Raw genomic sequence first — 15089 nt, forward strand, 5'->3', positions numbered from 1 at the left:
AGATGGGCAGTTGAGCTGCTGGGAGCCCGCCCCGCGTGGCCAGTTGGGCCTAGTGGTCGTGTTGTGGGGAGCTGCCCTTGGGAGCTGATGCTGGGATCAGCTGGCAGCTACAACCTGAGGCTCGATGGCCGGTGAGAACTTTCCAGCAATTGGAGCCTCAGGATAGGGGAGGGAGTCACCCTCCAGGGAGACAACAGTGGCCCGGGGCACATGGGCGTCTGTTGTCGAAGGATCTTGTCCTGAGAGCCGGGCAGGACGTTGGCGGGGTGAAGGTGGTTGGAGCCTCCCAGAGTCTGCTGAGCATGCTGCCTCTGTGTGGAGCTCTGTGGGCCTGGGCTGGGGCTCCCTGGCCTCCCCGCCAGAGAGCCCTTGTCCTCTGGTTGGCTGGCCGCACACCGCGGCCCCCCCGCCCCAGACCTGGCCGGGAGCATGCCTGCCCTCCGGCCTCCCGAGAGACCCAAGAGCAGTCCCCAGCGGGCAGGATGCCCATTTCATCACACCCATCGGGTGATGGCCTTGACCCTCTAGGGTCCCCCATTTTCACTTATGTCGTGGGGTTGAGTGTCCTGGCAACTCACAGCAGCGGGCAGGGTCGACGGTGTCATTGGTGAGACATCCACTGAGGCCCGGGACCCCTCCCCAGAGCTCCATCAAGAGCCTCCAGGGCCTGGAAGGGACAGACCTGGGGCCCGGCTCCCCACCGTGGGCCGTTGCTTAACAGATTTGCCACCTGTCAATTAGCTCCCACCTCAAGGATTACGAGGGTCTGGAACGGGGTCCTGGGCCACCATATTCCCTGCAGGAATGTGGGCTCCTGGGCTCCTGGGCATCCAGCCCCTGCCCCTCTCCCTGCACCCCGAGCCGTCCTGAGAACCACAGCCCCCGCCCTCTGCCGCGGCCCCGTCAAGGACCCACCGTGGCCCTGCCTCATGCCTTCTCATGACAGCTGCTGTGGTTTGTAAAATCAGCTTTATTTTCTTCAGTTCAGAGAGGATGATCTCGGCGAAAAGAAAGGGACCTTTCTATGCTTGGCTGGGAGGCCCCCTCCACGTCCCCGTCTAGTCCCCCCACCCATGCCCCTTCTGCTGCTTTTTCCCTCTCCCCCAACTTCCTCCCCACAGCTCGAATCTCCCTGTGGGATCCCCGAGGGCAGGGCCTCAGGCAGCTGGAGGTGGGAGGGAGTCCCCTGCTCCCTGGCCTGGACTGCCACCAGCTCCGCTCAAAAGGAGACGGGCTCGGACAGGCACCCTAACACCGAACACCCCGCCTCCGACCCAGGGCGCCGCAGGGAGGGGCTCCCCGCTCAGCCAGCGGACGCCACGGGTGGGCGGCAGGCCTAGACCTCCCGAGGGGTCACGGGGGGGCGGGGGTGTCCACGCCCGGGAAACGGGTTCTGGGAAGGAGGAATTTACAGACTTCTGTTTACCAAAACGAGGCCCCGTAAAACATTTAACAGCGGCCAATTAAAAGGGGACAGCTGCGGTGGCTTACCACCCCGGCCCCCGCCCGCGCGGCACACACAGGCCCCGGCCCCCCGCCCGCCGCCCCCGGCTGCTCCCGGCCCGTCCGGCTCTCAGCTTTTGTCAAGTCTCCCAGGAGCTGAGTTTAATCTAGGGAACAGCTGTTCCAGATGCGTCTCCCCACACAAACTAGGCCAGTTGGCCAGGCAGGAGGGGGCTAGGAGGGGACAGGCCGGGGCGGTGGCTGGCACCTTTCCCGAGCCCTCACATGTGCCTGGGGACGTGAGCCCTAAGCAGAGAGCCATCCAGGGACTTCTCCGGCCTCCAGATGGGGCTGCCGGGAACGTCCCTTGGGGACAGGGTTCCACAGCTCCACCTCTGAACCAAACTGCACCATCTGGGTCTGAGGGACCGAGCCCGCTGGGATCAGGGTGCAGGCCACCCCATTCGGGCTGGGGGATCCCAGACGGCCCCCATTTGGTGCTGACCACTTTCCATTCCAAGCTCTGCCCCTGCGGCTGCATTCACCTCTGAGCTGAGCTAGGCAGCCTGATCCACGGTGGCACAGCGCACCCCCCGCCCTGCCCCCAGCCTCACGTCTGCCAGGGGGCTCCCGGGGCCCCTAGTGCTCACGGTGGGCTCCAGGGCTGACCCTTGCTGCCTCCACCGCCGCCCCCGGCACTGAGATAGAGCCCCCACGCCGGCCTCCACACTCCACCCTCCGCCTCTGCGGCCTCTGTATCCAGGCAGACCAGCCCCAGGCCCTCTGAGGACGCGGGGGACTGGAGGCCTGTCCCGTGGTTCTGGCACCGCCCCTTCTGGAAAGGTGTTTCCCAGAAGATACTCCGTGGGGTGCTCAGCCACCAGCTGTTACAAAGAACGTTCCACTCGAACAGCAGAGGGCTTCTGTCGTAAATGGACTCAGGGAAGCAGTTAATGGGCAGGATGAAATGGGGCTCTCTGCCCCGGGACTCGTCCGGACTCCACTGTGATACTAGGAGGGGTGCTGGTGCCCGTTCCCCAGGCATGGGGCTCACGGCTCCCTTTTATCAAGGGCGACAGGCCACACACACCAGCCTGGGGGGCCAGCCTGCCCTCCCCGCCCAGGACTGCTGTCCGCAGGGCCCCACTCGAGCTCCTCCTTGTCCCTGTGGCCGCTGCTCCCCGGGGAAGACCCTGGATGGCTGTTCCCTCCTCACAGCCAAGGCCACCTTGAAGGGTGGGAAGGTGCTCCTGGGAGCTGATTGCTCCTGGGACAACCATGGGGTGAGAGAAACTCCTACAGAGCACGTTCAGAGCGTCACCTCCAAGCAGGAGTCTTAGAGTAAGACTGTCTTCCTGCCTGCCCCAGCTGTGGGCCCCCACCCCCGTCCCTCCCTGCTGGGCCACGAGGGGGAAGGACCAGCAGTGAGGAGCCCCAGTCAGGGTGGCTGGTGGCCCTGGACATCCAGCAGACACAGCTCCCCCAGGCTGTGCTTATGCCTGTCTGTCCTCGTCCCTTCTGGGGACAGGGTGTGCATCCCAGGTGGCAGGAGCCCCCAAGGTTCAAGGCCAACAGGTGGGGCCAGCTCCAGGGTATGGCTGGCGTTCCTGTGCTGGGTAGGGCCAGGCCCCAAGGACGGTTTAGGCCCCAGAGGGACGGAGAAGGGCCTGCCTGGCATGACTCAGACCCCAGGAGGGGTGTCAGGGCTGGGGGCCAGCTCCCTCTGTAGATCTCAGAGTGGAGGCCGGGCCGCTGGAGAACCCGCCATGCTGGCAGTCCCAGCAAAATGCGAGTCGGCACCCCCCGACGGCGCCAGCCCCAGGGTGCAGGCTGCCCGAGCACTTAGGTGCCCGTTGGATGGCGTGGGCCGAGGTGGCACCTGGCCCTGGCTGCCCTGGCTGGCAGTTCGGCCTGTGCAGCAAGGGCCTCCGTCCAGCATGTGTGTCCGCTGCGGCCCCGTCCTCCCAAGATGCCTCTCCGAGAGGAGCTTTTGTTGCCCTGCCTCAGAGCTCCCGCCGTGTGCTACTGGGGGAGGGACCGCAGGCGCCCTCTCCCATCTTCCTCTCTCCCAGCCCATCAGCAATTCAATTTGTGCCGCACCAGAGGGATGGTGTTAGTCGAGTCAGAGTTAATATGATGTATTGATGGGTTGATTTCCCACCGGCGGGCTGTATACCAGGCTCTGCGGGGCGCCGCTCGCGGGCCGCCCACCGCTTCTCCCCTCCCTGGGGTCAGGGCGCATGCGGGCCGGGGCCTCGGGGGTGCCTCTGCAGCCAGTGTCCTTGCTCCTCCAGCTCCAGGGTACCCCAGATTTTCGGGGAGTCTGGCATCCACCTTCCTACCCATGAGCCACTTGGATCACCATGGAAACAGCAATGTTCTCTATGGGCAACATCGTTTCTATGGAACCCAAAAAGGCAAGTGCTGGCTTGGGGCCTCACTGGGGGTCTGGGGCGCAGGGCCTCCGGGAGGGCGGGGCCGGGCGGGGCTGGGGGCTTCTGGGGTACCAGGTGAAGACGGCCAGCCTGGGCAGACCCTCCTCTCCGGGTCTCAGGCCACGGCGGGGTAGGGACCGAGGACAGGGAGCCTGCTTCTCAGGCTCCCGGAGGATTTAAAGTCTCAGGACCATGGCCAAGAGGCAGGTCATGTGCTGGGGTTAGGTGCACACCCTGAAGACACAGCCATGCTGTCTGGACGTCTCCGGCTCCGGTGGAAGATTCCCAAACGACCGAAGCCCCTAAGGGGTGGTGCCTAGCCCCTCGGCACCTAGCCTTGACCTGCACACACGATTTCCCGATCCCCACCGCCCTGGGCAGCTCAGGGGGGGAGGATGCCATCAGGCGGGGGTGGGGGGGAGGAAGCCCCCAGAAGCCTGCACTTCCTGCCTCACCCAAGCTGCACACCAGGGCCTCAGGTCAGACAGAGGCTGCAGGCTGTGTTGGGGCATCAGTGTGCCCCAGCAGGCAGAGGAGGGGCTCTTATTCTATCGGCAGGAGGGGGCCCCCAGGAGGTGTCTCTGGAGAGGGGACACCGAGGTCAGGGCTTTGCTGATGAGAAGGCAGGGCTGACGAGACTGTGGGGAGGGTGTACATGCACACGTGTGTACGTGCATGCGTGCCCTCTCGGGCGTGCACACGCACTCTCATGCAAAAGCCCAACCTCAAGGTCATGGATCCCATCGGGGAGCCCACAGGAGATGTGGCCACCGGGGGAGGGGCTGGGGCCCTCAGTGCCCTGTCTCCTAGATTTTTCCTGGATGGGATCACATCTCATTTGCATTTTAGGAAGGTTTCTCTGGGGTCGTGCCAGTAGATGGGCAGGGAGGCTGTTGGGTTCCTTACCATGTTTCAGATGACAAGTGATATGGACTTGAATTGGGTCATGGGGTCCCACTGGGGATGTGGAGGGGACATGCAGGTCAAGAAGTCCTAGGTGACCCCCATTCATGGCCAGGCTGTGGGAGGGGTGCATCTGCGGGGGAGCAGTTCAGAGGGGAGGGGTGAGTTCGTCTTCCACACAGAGGGACTTTCCCAGGGGTATCCAGGAGGTGGCTGGACACACATGGTGGGGGACAGGTTGAGCCAGCCCAGGGAGAGGGGCCAACCTGGGTGAGGACACACACAGCTCCGGGGATCCCAAGGAGCCCCAAGCCTGGGGCCCTCAGTGGAGGCGGAGGAGGGGACCACAAAGCACCCAGCAGGGTCTGGCTGATGGACAGGACACCGGGCTGGGCTTCAGGGCCTAGCAGTTCAATCAGAGTGTGCTGAAGGGGGCCTCAGGGAAGGAAGGGAGGCCCCCAGCAAGGTGACCCCCAGTGAGGCAGTTTTGGGGTGGAGCCTATGGCCAGTGCTCATGTCCTCCTAGCCCTGCCCCAGTCCTTTCTCCCAACAAGCTTCCCACTCCCGGACATTGCTGTGTCTTGTGCCTTTGGGCCGGGCGGGGCAGCTGAGGTCCGGAAAGCTTTGGCCTTGACCCAGCCAAGGATGGGCTGGCTGGGATTGATTCGGACAAGGGTCGGCCTGTGCCAGGGCCAGGAAAGCCCGCCACCCCCTGCCCCAGGAGATGGGTAGTTGAGGGATGCTCCCCGGAAACCAAGTTTCCCGCATGTGGGGCCAGGTGCTCCGCTACCCAGCCAGAGGACAGCCCCCACCGGCCCCAGGCGGGGTCCCCCAGACTCCCACGCGTGCAGCCGTTTGACAGCATTTGTCAGGGGCGACAGCCCGACCCGGTGACCCCGAGCCCAGAACTGCCCTTGCAGTAATGGGGCGCTCGTGGCCTCTCGGCTTTCAGTGCTGTGGTGGAGCCCCACCCAAGAACGTTTTGGTTTCGGAAATCAAGCTAATTAGGTTTCACCCAGGCTACTCTTCCCCGGCGCCCCGCCCCCTGCCCCCCTCCCTGCCAGTTTTAATTAGCAGGAAATTGACAAGGAACTTATGTGCATGAGGACAGTTTTACAAGTTCCAAATGTTTCTTTGTTCCCCCTTGTCTGCCCCCTCGGGGTACCCCAGGTCCACAGAGACAGGAGCCCAGCTTTGGGAGCAGCGGGCGACCCCGGGGCCAGCCTGGGACCCACATAGAGAGCGTGGCCCCAGGCTGGACAGCAGGCCACGGCCCGGCCCAGGGAGCTGGGGGTACACTGCCCCCTACTGCCCACCCACCCACCACCAGCCTCCATGGGCCCAGAGCTGTGGGGGCTGCCAGCTGCGATCACTTCCTCTTCTCCCTTCAAAGCATCCCCGGATCCCCCGGCCTGAGGTGCCCACAGTTAACATGCAGAGAGGAGCTGGGGGCCTGCCAGGGTGTTCAGGGGGTAGGCGAGCGGGGTCCTCCGCCCCCAGCCCATCCTCAGACTTGGCCTCACTGTCTCCTGGGCCTTAGCCCTTACAGGGGCCTAGTCAGAGACGGGCACTTCGCAGTCCACAGTACACGGTCCCGCTTGCAGTGGCCGGGTGTCTGGGCACAGCCAGCGGTGTGGTGGCCACATCACGCCACATGCTGTGTGCCACCGGCCACTTAGACAGCCCCGAACCGTGAGTCAGCGACCTCCCCTGCTTTTAAGGTTCTGATGGCCGATTGCGAGGCCCTGGCGTTGCCTGGGGCGGGGGAGATGCCTGTGTCCCCGTACCCCTCCCGGCTCTAATCCCTGTGGGCGCCGGGCAGGGCAGGGGCCCCGGGCCATTCGCAGCTCCCACCTCCCGGGGGGGCCGAACGCGAGTCAGAACCTTCCTAGGGAGAGGGAGTTAGTGTTTACCCGGGGACAGAACGACGATAAAGTTCTGGAGACGGACGGTGGTGGCGACTGCACGGCACCGTGAAGGTTCGCAGTGCCAGCCGACGGCGCACTTAAACACGGTTAAAGGGTTAGACCCGACGTGAGGTCTCTGTTACAACTTTAAACCTTCTCAGACGGTAACTGCCAGCAGGCCGTGGACAGGCTCCTGGAGCCTGTGTCTTGGGGAAGTCCCCCAGCCCTCCGGTGACCGCGCGGTTCTCTCGGCACGCAGATAACTTCTACCTGCGCAACCTGCCCCCCCAGCCCACCCTCCTGCCTGCCAACCACAACTTCCCCGGCGTGGCCCGAGCCGCCCCCGGCCACCCCATCAGCTCCTGTAGCCGCGACCGAGGCGAGGCCGGCCCCCTGCAGAAGGGTGCCAAGGAGTTCGACCGCTTCCTCATGGGCAGAGAGCTGGGCAGAGAGAAGGCCGGCAAGGCTGCGGAGGGCAAGGAGAGGCCGGCAGCGGGGGAGGAGGACGGCGGCAAGGAGCGACACAAGCTCGTGCTGCCCATGCCGGCAGACGGCCACTGCAAGGACGGCGGCGGGGCGCCCCGGGGCGCCTGCGAGGGCCGCCCCAAGCACCTCGCCTCCTGCCTCCTCAACACCAAGGTGCTCAACGGCGAGACGGGCAAGGCCTCGCTGGCCAGCTGCGCGGGGGGCATGCTGGTGCGGCCCGGCGTGGGCGTCGCGGCCTCCGGACGCTGCACCAAGGAGGCGGCGGGCCCCGCAGAGCCCGGGCCGGCCTTCAGCGAGGGCCTGGAGAGGCGGCAGACGCGGTGCCAGGCCGCGTCCTACGCGGTGCCGTCTGGCCTGCCCGCCGGGCCGCCCCCGCCCCTCAGCACGGCCACCGGCTCCTTCCCCTGCCTGCAGCTGCACGCGGGCCCGGACGGGCTCTGCCCGCTGCAGGACAAAGTCCCCCGAGACCTGAAGGCCAGCGGGCCCACCTTCGTGCCTTCCGTGGGACACCTGGCCGACAAGAGCCGCCCCTTTCAGGCAGCCGAGGCCTGTGCGGTGGCAGGTGACGGCAAAGACCGGCACCTCGAGGGGGCCTTGGCCCCTGAACACGCTGTGCCCTATGGGGTCTCCTACGCTCACCTGAAGGCCGAGGGCAAGGCCGAGCGGCGGCCTGGGGGCTTCGAGGCGGCTCTCAACCCCCGGCTAAAGGGCCTGGAGTATCTCAACAGCACAGGCCCCGAGACCCCCTTCTCCGGGCTCCCCAAAGGTGGTCTGGACAAAAGTGGCTACTTCGAGCTGCCTGCCCACTCACAGGACTGTGCCCGGCCAAGTCACCAGGACCCGCTGGGTGGGAAGGTCGCCCAGGCCTGCTGCACTTTAGATAAGACCGCCAGCAAGGAGGCCCCCTCCGGTCCCCCTGGGGCCCAGAAGGTGGCCCGGATCCGGCATCAGCAGCACTTGGTGACCCCCGAGGTGGAGCCAGGGGGCAGTGGGGCCGAAGCCAAGCGCGCGTCCCTGGAACTGGCGTCTCTGGGCTATGGTGGGCCCCACCTACCCCCATGGAGCATCCAGTCGGGCCAGGGCACTGCCATGGCCATTGGCGAGGAGCATAAGGCTGGCACCTACCTGGACCCCTTTAGCGGCAGCCTGCAGCAGGCCGCACTCCTGCCCCAGGATCTGCCCGCCCCACCCGATGAGGTCTCGGCCATGAAGAACCTGCTCAAATACAGCAACCAAGCGCTGGTCGTCGGCCAGAAGGCACCCTTCGTGGGCCTGGGTGGCCTCAAGGCCAGCTGTGCCCAGCAGGATGTGAAGTTCCCCGCCTCCAAAGGCCCAGCCCAGGCCCCGGGCGAGGCAGAGAGGCCCGACTGTGCCCGAAGCCGGGAACACGACACCCCACACAGTGACGCGGAAGTGAGGCAGCCTCCCGTGGGCATCGCGGTGGCCTTGTCCCGGCAGAAGGACACGGTGAGCCGGCCCGAGACGGCCTACGGCACCAACACCGGGCGGCAGGGCCGGGCAGCCCCTGCATTCAAAGGTAGGCCCCTGCGCAGGGAGGGAGACGGGGAGTGTGGCCGGCCTGCTCTCCTCTGCCCATCCGGAGCTCACAAAGGGCGGGCCCTGGACTCACCCGCCGTCCCCGCCCCACGTCTTCGGTCCCGTCCCTCGCTGGGCTGACCAGCCCGCCCCCATCCCTCGAAGCCACCACTCCCCACACCTGCCTTCGGCAGAACCCCCGAGGCCCATGGGGCGGGAGACCCTCCCTCGGTTTGTCACCCCCTTGCCCTGCTTGCTTTAGCCTCTGGCTCTCCGGCCGCCCGAGCCCCTGTCCCTTCTGCCATGTCCGCAGCAGGAGCTGGGCCCCGCTCCACCCACGTGCTGGACCTGGAGGCTGAGGAAGAAAGGGCACGCCTGTCCGAGGACCGCCTGGGGCTCGCCGGCCGGGAGCTCCTGCTTCAGTGAGAACAGGGCTTCAGCTGCTGCGGGGGCGGGGCGGGGGGGGGGTCAGGCTCTGTGGCCTGATTCGGGCGGGTCTGCCTACCCCCACCCCGGGTTTGCTGGGGTTTCTGCCCGTGTCGAGGGGAGCTCTGCGAACTTTTCCCTCTGCTGTCGGGGCCGCTGTGGGGGAGGAGGCCCCCAATACTGAGACCCGCCCTATCCTGTGGTGTACCTGGGACCTTCTGAGCCCCACTCCCTCCTCCAAGGTTGATGTCCACAGGATGGGGTGGAAGAGGTGGGTAGGTGGCCAAGCGGTTGGGCTGAGCCCCCTCCACCCTCGGTGATGCACAGGGACAAGGACCGCCTGGAGTTCTCCCGGATCCACCCGCCCGGCGGCTGCCCCGGAGACCTGGCCCCTCATCTCATGATCGCCAGCGGCTCCTCGCTGCAGAACAGCCAGCTGGGCGGGGACCCAGCCCCCCACCCCCACCCTGCCCACCCCCCGTGGCTGCCCCGCACCCGCAGCCCCTCTTTGTGGATGGGGGGGCATTCCTACGGTCAGTGCTCCCAGGGCAGGCGGCGGGGGGAGGGGGGGTGGGAGGGACAGCCAGGATGCCTGGGGCGGGGCATGCGTCCTGACCGGGCTGGACGGTCCTCAGGCTGGTGTGGGAGGCCCGAGAGTGGCAGGACCCGGTGCTGCACGCGCCCTGGTGACCGGGCCTTGTCTCCCCAGGCCTCGGGCACCCCGCCCTGCACCAGAACTTGCCCCCCGGCTTCGCCGCCTCTGTGCCCGGCTCCATACCCTCCGTCTTCCCCCTCTCCCAGGACAGCCCTGCACAGCTCGTCATTCTGCCCTCGGAGCCCACGCCCCACACAGCCCCCCACGCGCTTGGTAAGAGCCTCCCGGGCCGGCTGTTTGTATGGGGAGGGGGGTGTGGGAAGTGGGTCTGGAGAAGGGAGCAGCCCACACGGCCGGCCGTTGGGGACAGTGAGGCGGGGCCGCCCACCCGTGGCCCAGGCCCAGGAAGCAGGCGCAAGGTAAGTGAGGGGCGGGGAAGGGGCCGGCTCAGGGGGCTCGGGACACGGGGCGCAGGTCCCGGTCCTGGCCCATCTGCCTGATGGTTCCTCTGGCCCTGCCCACAGCTGACGTCATGGACCAGGCCTCACTGTGGCCCCCCATGTATGGGGGCCGGGGCCCCGCCTCCCACGTGCAGCACCCCGGCCAGCTCCCTGTGTACTCGCGGTCCCAGCTCCTGCGCCAGCAAGAGCTCTATGCCCTGCAGCAGCAGCAGCAGCAGCAGCAGCAGCAGAGGGCTGCGCCCGTCCAGGTACCTGCCCCAGGCCACACCCAGCGGGGACCCAGGGCCTCCCCACCCCCCAACGCCCTGAGCAGGGGGTCGATCCGGCTGAGCCTCTCCCTCCCCCCCAACAGCGGAAGCCCGAGGACCACCACCTGGAGCAGGAAGAGCCCACCCAGGAGAAGACCCTGAAGTCCACCCACAAGCCAGTTGCCTTAACCCCCACAGCCAAGGGCACCCCCTCACCTGCCACCATAGGCCCTGCCAAGCTGTCCCCTTGCTGCCACTCGCCTACCCCGAAGCCCCCTGCCAGCTGCCCCACACCGCCACCGCCACCGCGTCCCGGAGCCTCGTGCACTTTATCCGTCCGCCCCTCGGGCAGCCCCGGGCCCGGCTCCAAGCTGCCCAGCTCCGAGGACAAGAGTGGGGAGGGCCGGCGGTCCGGAGCCGACCTGAGCGCGTTGGAACCAGGTGAGAGTGGGCAGCGCTGGGCTGACCTTGGCCCGCCCCCTTCCACTCGGAGGCTTTTCTCCACTTCCGGGTGGGCAGAGCTGAACTGAGGGGGCTGCCTGGTTTGGCACCTGCAAAGGCCTTCCAGGAAGGGCCCAGGGCGCTGTTCCTTGTCCTTCCCCGTCCACAATCCTGGATGACCCATGCGGCGAGCACTGAGGGACCCCACCACCTCCTCCCCAGTTCCTGGCAGACGGGGCGGGATGAGGGCTGGGCTCAGCTGACCGGCAGCGGGGGCTACGGACAGTGAAGTGCCTGGCCTGCTGGGGCCGGTGGCAGGACCTGGGCACAGCCGCGGGACTGGCTCCCGTCCCTGGCTCCGGGTCTCAGCGAAGCGGGGCGAGGGAGCTCCTCCTGGAGCCGTCTGGGCCCCTGCCGCCCACCGCCCGCCCGCCGCGCCCCTTGGCTCTCGCTGTCCCGGAACGAGGCCCCACGTTGACGCGGCAAACCCGTGTGGCGAACATAAAACCCGCCCCCGTCCCACAATAAGGAGACTGAGCCAACAGAAGTTGTGTTTTTGTTTTTTGGGGGTTTGGGTTTTGGGGTGGGGAGTGTTGCTAGCTTTTTTCCTCTTAGTGTTTTTTTTTTTTTTTTTTAATGCAGTTAATGGGGCATGCCTCCGACAGGCTGCCGGCTCGTTCTGGTTCTGAGAAAGCCTGGTCCAAGTATCTTGTTTTAAACCACCCCCCTTCTGGTTAGCCACAGCACGCCGTGCCCCAGAGGGCCCCTGCACACCCCTGTGGACCCCTGGGGCCACGGCAGGAGCTGAGGTGGTCACAGCCGTCCGGCCAGGGAGAGCGTCCTGGGCTGGGCTGGGGGCGCTGGCTCCAGGGAGCTCCTCTCCTGCCCTCAGGTGCCCCCTCAGTGTAACGTGTTCCCTGTCCTCATCTCACCTGTTTCGAAGGCAGAGGGCAGGCTGGAGACCCTCCCTCCCAGGTGGCAGTCGGGGATTTGAGGCCACCCTCTTGGCACGGGGCCACCCGTGCCCCCAGCTGCCCTCTCCTGACAACACTCCCTCTTTCACAGACCTGCCTCCCGGATACACGTGCCCTGTGGCCAGCTCGGGCTTCTCCCTGTCCCCCAGCGTGCACTCTCCTGACCTCTCGGACCCCAAAACTATGCAAACTGCAGCTCCCAGGGTCCAGCCTGAGCCAGCGAGGACGTTACTACCCGGGGAGCTGCCCCCCCGAAGCCCCCAGAGCCCACAGGAGCCGGGGCTGCCCTTGGGGGCCAGGGAGGCCACCCAGGACCTTGCCGCCACCCCCCACCCTGCCGAGCGGGGACCCTTGGGGAAGGCAGCAGACCTCAGCCCACTGGAGGGGCTTCGAGAACTGCGATGTGGGGCCCTCCTCGAGGGAGGGGGCCCCGAGGCCATCGGCCAGGCTCATTCTACTCAGGGAGGGGCTGCAGAGGAGGGGGCCGCGGTGGAGAGGGGCTCGGAGGTGGGGCCAGGGCCTTCATCGGGGGCCAGCGCCCCGGCCCCGCAGCAGCCGAAGAGTCCAGGTGCCCTCGGTGAGGCCGGGCCGGGCAATTGGCAGGCCCCCAGGGAAGCAAAGCCGGAAGAGGGGGCTGAGTATCAGGAGGTCGAGCTGCAGGAGGAGGAGGGCCGGGGGCCAGCTTCCAAGAACAGCCACCTGCCCAGGGCACTCCCGGGCCTGGACGCCCTGGTGGCCGCCACCATCGACCTGGGGGACCTGCCAGGTGTCAGCCCGCCGGACCCACAGCTTGCCGCTGCCCCTGGGCCCCCGCGCACAGCCCCCTCGCCCTGTAGCTCAGGGATTCATGGAATTGCCCTGCTCAGCGAGCTGGCCGACCTGGAGATCCAGCAGCAAAGGAGGGAGCCCGCCTTGCGAGGTAAGCACCACCCTGTGAACGCTCTGGAGGCTGGACCCTCGGGGCCAGGACTGCACCCGGACCGTGATTTCAGAAGGACAGGGTCTGGGTCAGCATGCCCCGTGTATGTTGCAGTGTCCACAGCGCCCCGTGGGGGCCTTACAGTTGTCCCCATACACTGTCCCCCGGTCACATTACGAGGAAGCCAAGACCCTCGGGGGATGAGGTAGCTGAACTGGGGCCTCGCCTCCGGGAAGGCAGAGGAAAGCCTGTGTGGCTCCTGGCCCGAGGCCTGCCAGGTCTCCGCTTAGGACGCACCGGCTGTTGCCTCCCAGGCCCAGGGGAAGTGGTCCAAGACTGACCACGTGTCCCCCGCAATGTCACCAGGGCCGGGGCGCCGGTCCTTCCTGTCCCGGGGCTGAACGCAGGCCGAGATGCTTCTGGGCTCCCGGCCCCAGAGGGGCCCCAGGGTGCGGGCACAGGGCCTGGTGCCACCCCATGGTGAGCCCTGGACTGGAGCCCGTGGGGACCCCACGCAGGCCAGCCGGGGCAGTCGCCCCAGAGGGGCCCCCTGAGGAAACCCTCGCGCGGGAGCACCCCCAGCCAGGCATCGTGCGCGCTGATATTTATAGACAGAGCCCAACAGAGTTCTCTCAGCTTGCCCACTTGTTTTCCTGACGCATAAAGCGCTCTGCTGCCAGCCACAGGCGCCTTTTGTGCTCTTTGGAGATAAAGCAAATGTTCTCGTAAAGTTAATTTCCCCAGAGGCCTCTGTGTCACTCTTCCTGCCCACCTAGACGGGCCCACCGCTGTGCCGAGGGCAGTTTGCTGGGGAGCACCCACCGTGGACTCCCAGCTGGACCCCAGGAGGGCCTAAGTTAGGGCTCCGGGCTGTAGGGTGAGGGGGGGAGCCCCGGGCCGGGGCCGCGCTGCCCAGACCCACCACGTGAGCGTGGCTGGCACGAAAGTGCCGAGCGGATGCCGGGCCCAGTGTGTGTGGCCACCCAGTCTGTGCATGTGAATGCATGCTGGACCGCGGCCCATTCATTGAAGGAACGCTCACGTGGAGACCACGTGAGTCCCCTGTGGGCGTTGCAACTGCAGCCCAGGCCAGGCGCCTTGGTCGCTGGGGTGTGTGGACCGGGGAAGATGCATGGCCAGGTCGCCACTCCACCCGCCCCTCCTGGAGCCCCCAGGCCCCCACCCTCCCCTCCTGGAGCACTCAGGCCCCCACCCTCCCTTCCTGGAACCCCCAGACCCCCACCCTCCCCTCCTGGAACTCCCAGACCCCCACCCTCCCCTCCTGGAGCACTCAGGCCCCCACCCTCCCCTGCTGGAGCACTCAGGCCCCCACCCTCCGTTCCTGGAACCCCCCAGACCTCCACCCTCCCCTCTTGGAGCACCCAGGCCCCCACCCTCCGTTCCTGGAACCCCCCAGACCTCCACCCTCCCCTCTTGGAGCACCCAGGCCCCCACCCTCCGTTCCTGGAACCCCCCAGACCTCCACCCTCCCCTCTTGGAGCACCCAGGCCCCCACCCTCCGTTCCTGGAACCCCCCAGACCTCCACCCTCCCCTCTTGGAGCACCCAGGCCCCCACCCTCCCCTCCTGGAGCACTCAGGCCCCCACCCTCCCCTCCTGGAGCACTCAGGCCCCCACCCTCCCTTCCTGGAACCCCCAGACCCCCACCCTCCCCTCCTGGAACTCCCAGACCCCCACCCTCCCCTCCTGGAGCACTCAGGCCCCCACCCTCCCCTCCTGGAACCCCCAGACCCCCACCCTCCCCTCCTGGAGCACTCAGGCCCCCACCCTCCCCTCCTGGAACTCCCAGACCCCCACCCTCCCCTCCTGGAGCACTCAGGCCCCCACCCTCCCCTCCTGGAACCCCCCAGCCCTCACCCTCCCCTCCTGGAACCCCCAGGCCCCCACCCTCCCCTCCTGGAGCACTCAGGCCCCCACCCTCCCCTCCTGGAACCGCCAGACCCCCACCCTCCCCTCCTGGAGCACTCAGGCCCCCACCCTCCCCTCCTGGAACTCCCAGACCCCCACCCTCCCCTCCTGGAGCACTCAGGCCCCCACCCTCCCCTCCTGGAACCCCCCAGCCCTCACCCTCCCCTCCTGGAACCCCCAGGCCCCCACCCTCCCCTCTTGGAGCACCCAGGCCCCCACCCTCCCCTCCTGGAACCCCCAGGCCCCCACCCTCCGTTCCTGGAACCCCCCAGACCTCACCCTCCCCTCTTGGAGGACCCAGGCCCCCACCCTCCCCTCTTGGAGCACCCAGGCCCCCACCCTCCCCTCCTGGAGCACTCAGGCCCCCACCCTCCCCTCTTGGAGCAC

The 15089-nt window shown here is 67.1% G+C and overlaps 1 protein-coding gene across 3 annotated transcripts in view; it reads left to right on the forward strand.

The window, feature by feature from the left end:
- The window catches only part of BAHCC1 (BAH domain and coiled-coil containing 1), a 64163-nt gene that overhangs the window by 33546 nt on the left and 15528 nt on the right, over positions 1-15089 (forward strand). For 2 of the 3 annotated variants that reach the window (XM_045044166.1, XM_045044168.1), the window contains 8 exons: positions 3738-3860; positions 6948-8711; positions 9024-9132; positions 9464-9669; positions 9846-10004; positions 10256-10440; positions 10545-10881; positions 11947-12774. In XM_045044166.1, coding sequence (XP_044900101.1) covers positions 3738-3860; positions 6948-8711; positions 9024-9132; positions 9464-9669; positions 9846-10004; positions 10256-10440; positions 10545-10881; positions 11947-12774 — 3711 coding nt within the window. The remainder of the gene's footprint in view (positions 1-3737; positions 3861-6947; positions 8712-9023; positions 9133-9463; positions 9670-9845; positions 10005-10255; positions 10441-10544; positions 10882-11946; positions 12775-15089) is intronic. The other variant, XM_045044167.1, reaches the window with a different exon arrangement.

Source organism: Felis catus, chromosome E1 (assembly GCF_018350175.1).
Source record: "Felis catus isolate Fca126 chromosome E1, F.catus_Fca126_mat1.0, whole genome shotgun sequence".
NCBI lineage: Eukaryota > Metazoa > Chordata > Mammalia > Carnivora > Felidae > Felis > Felis catus.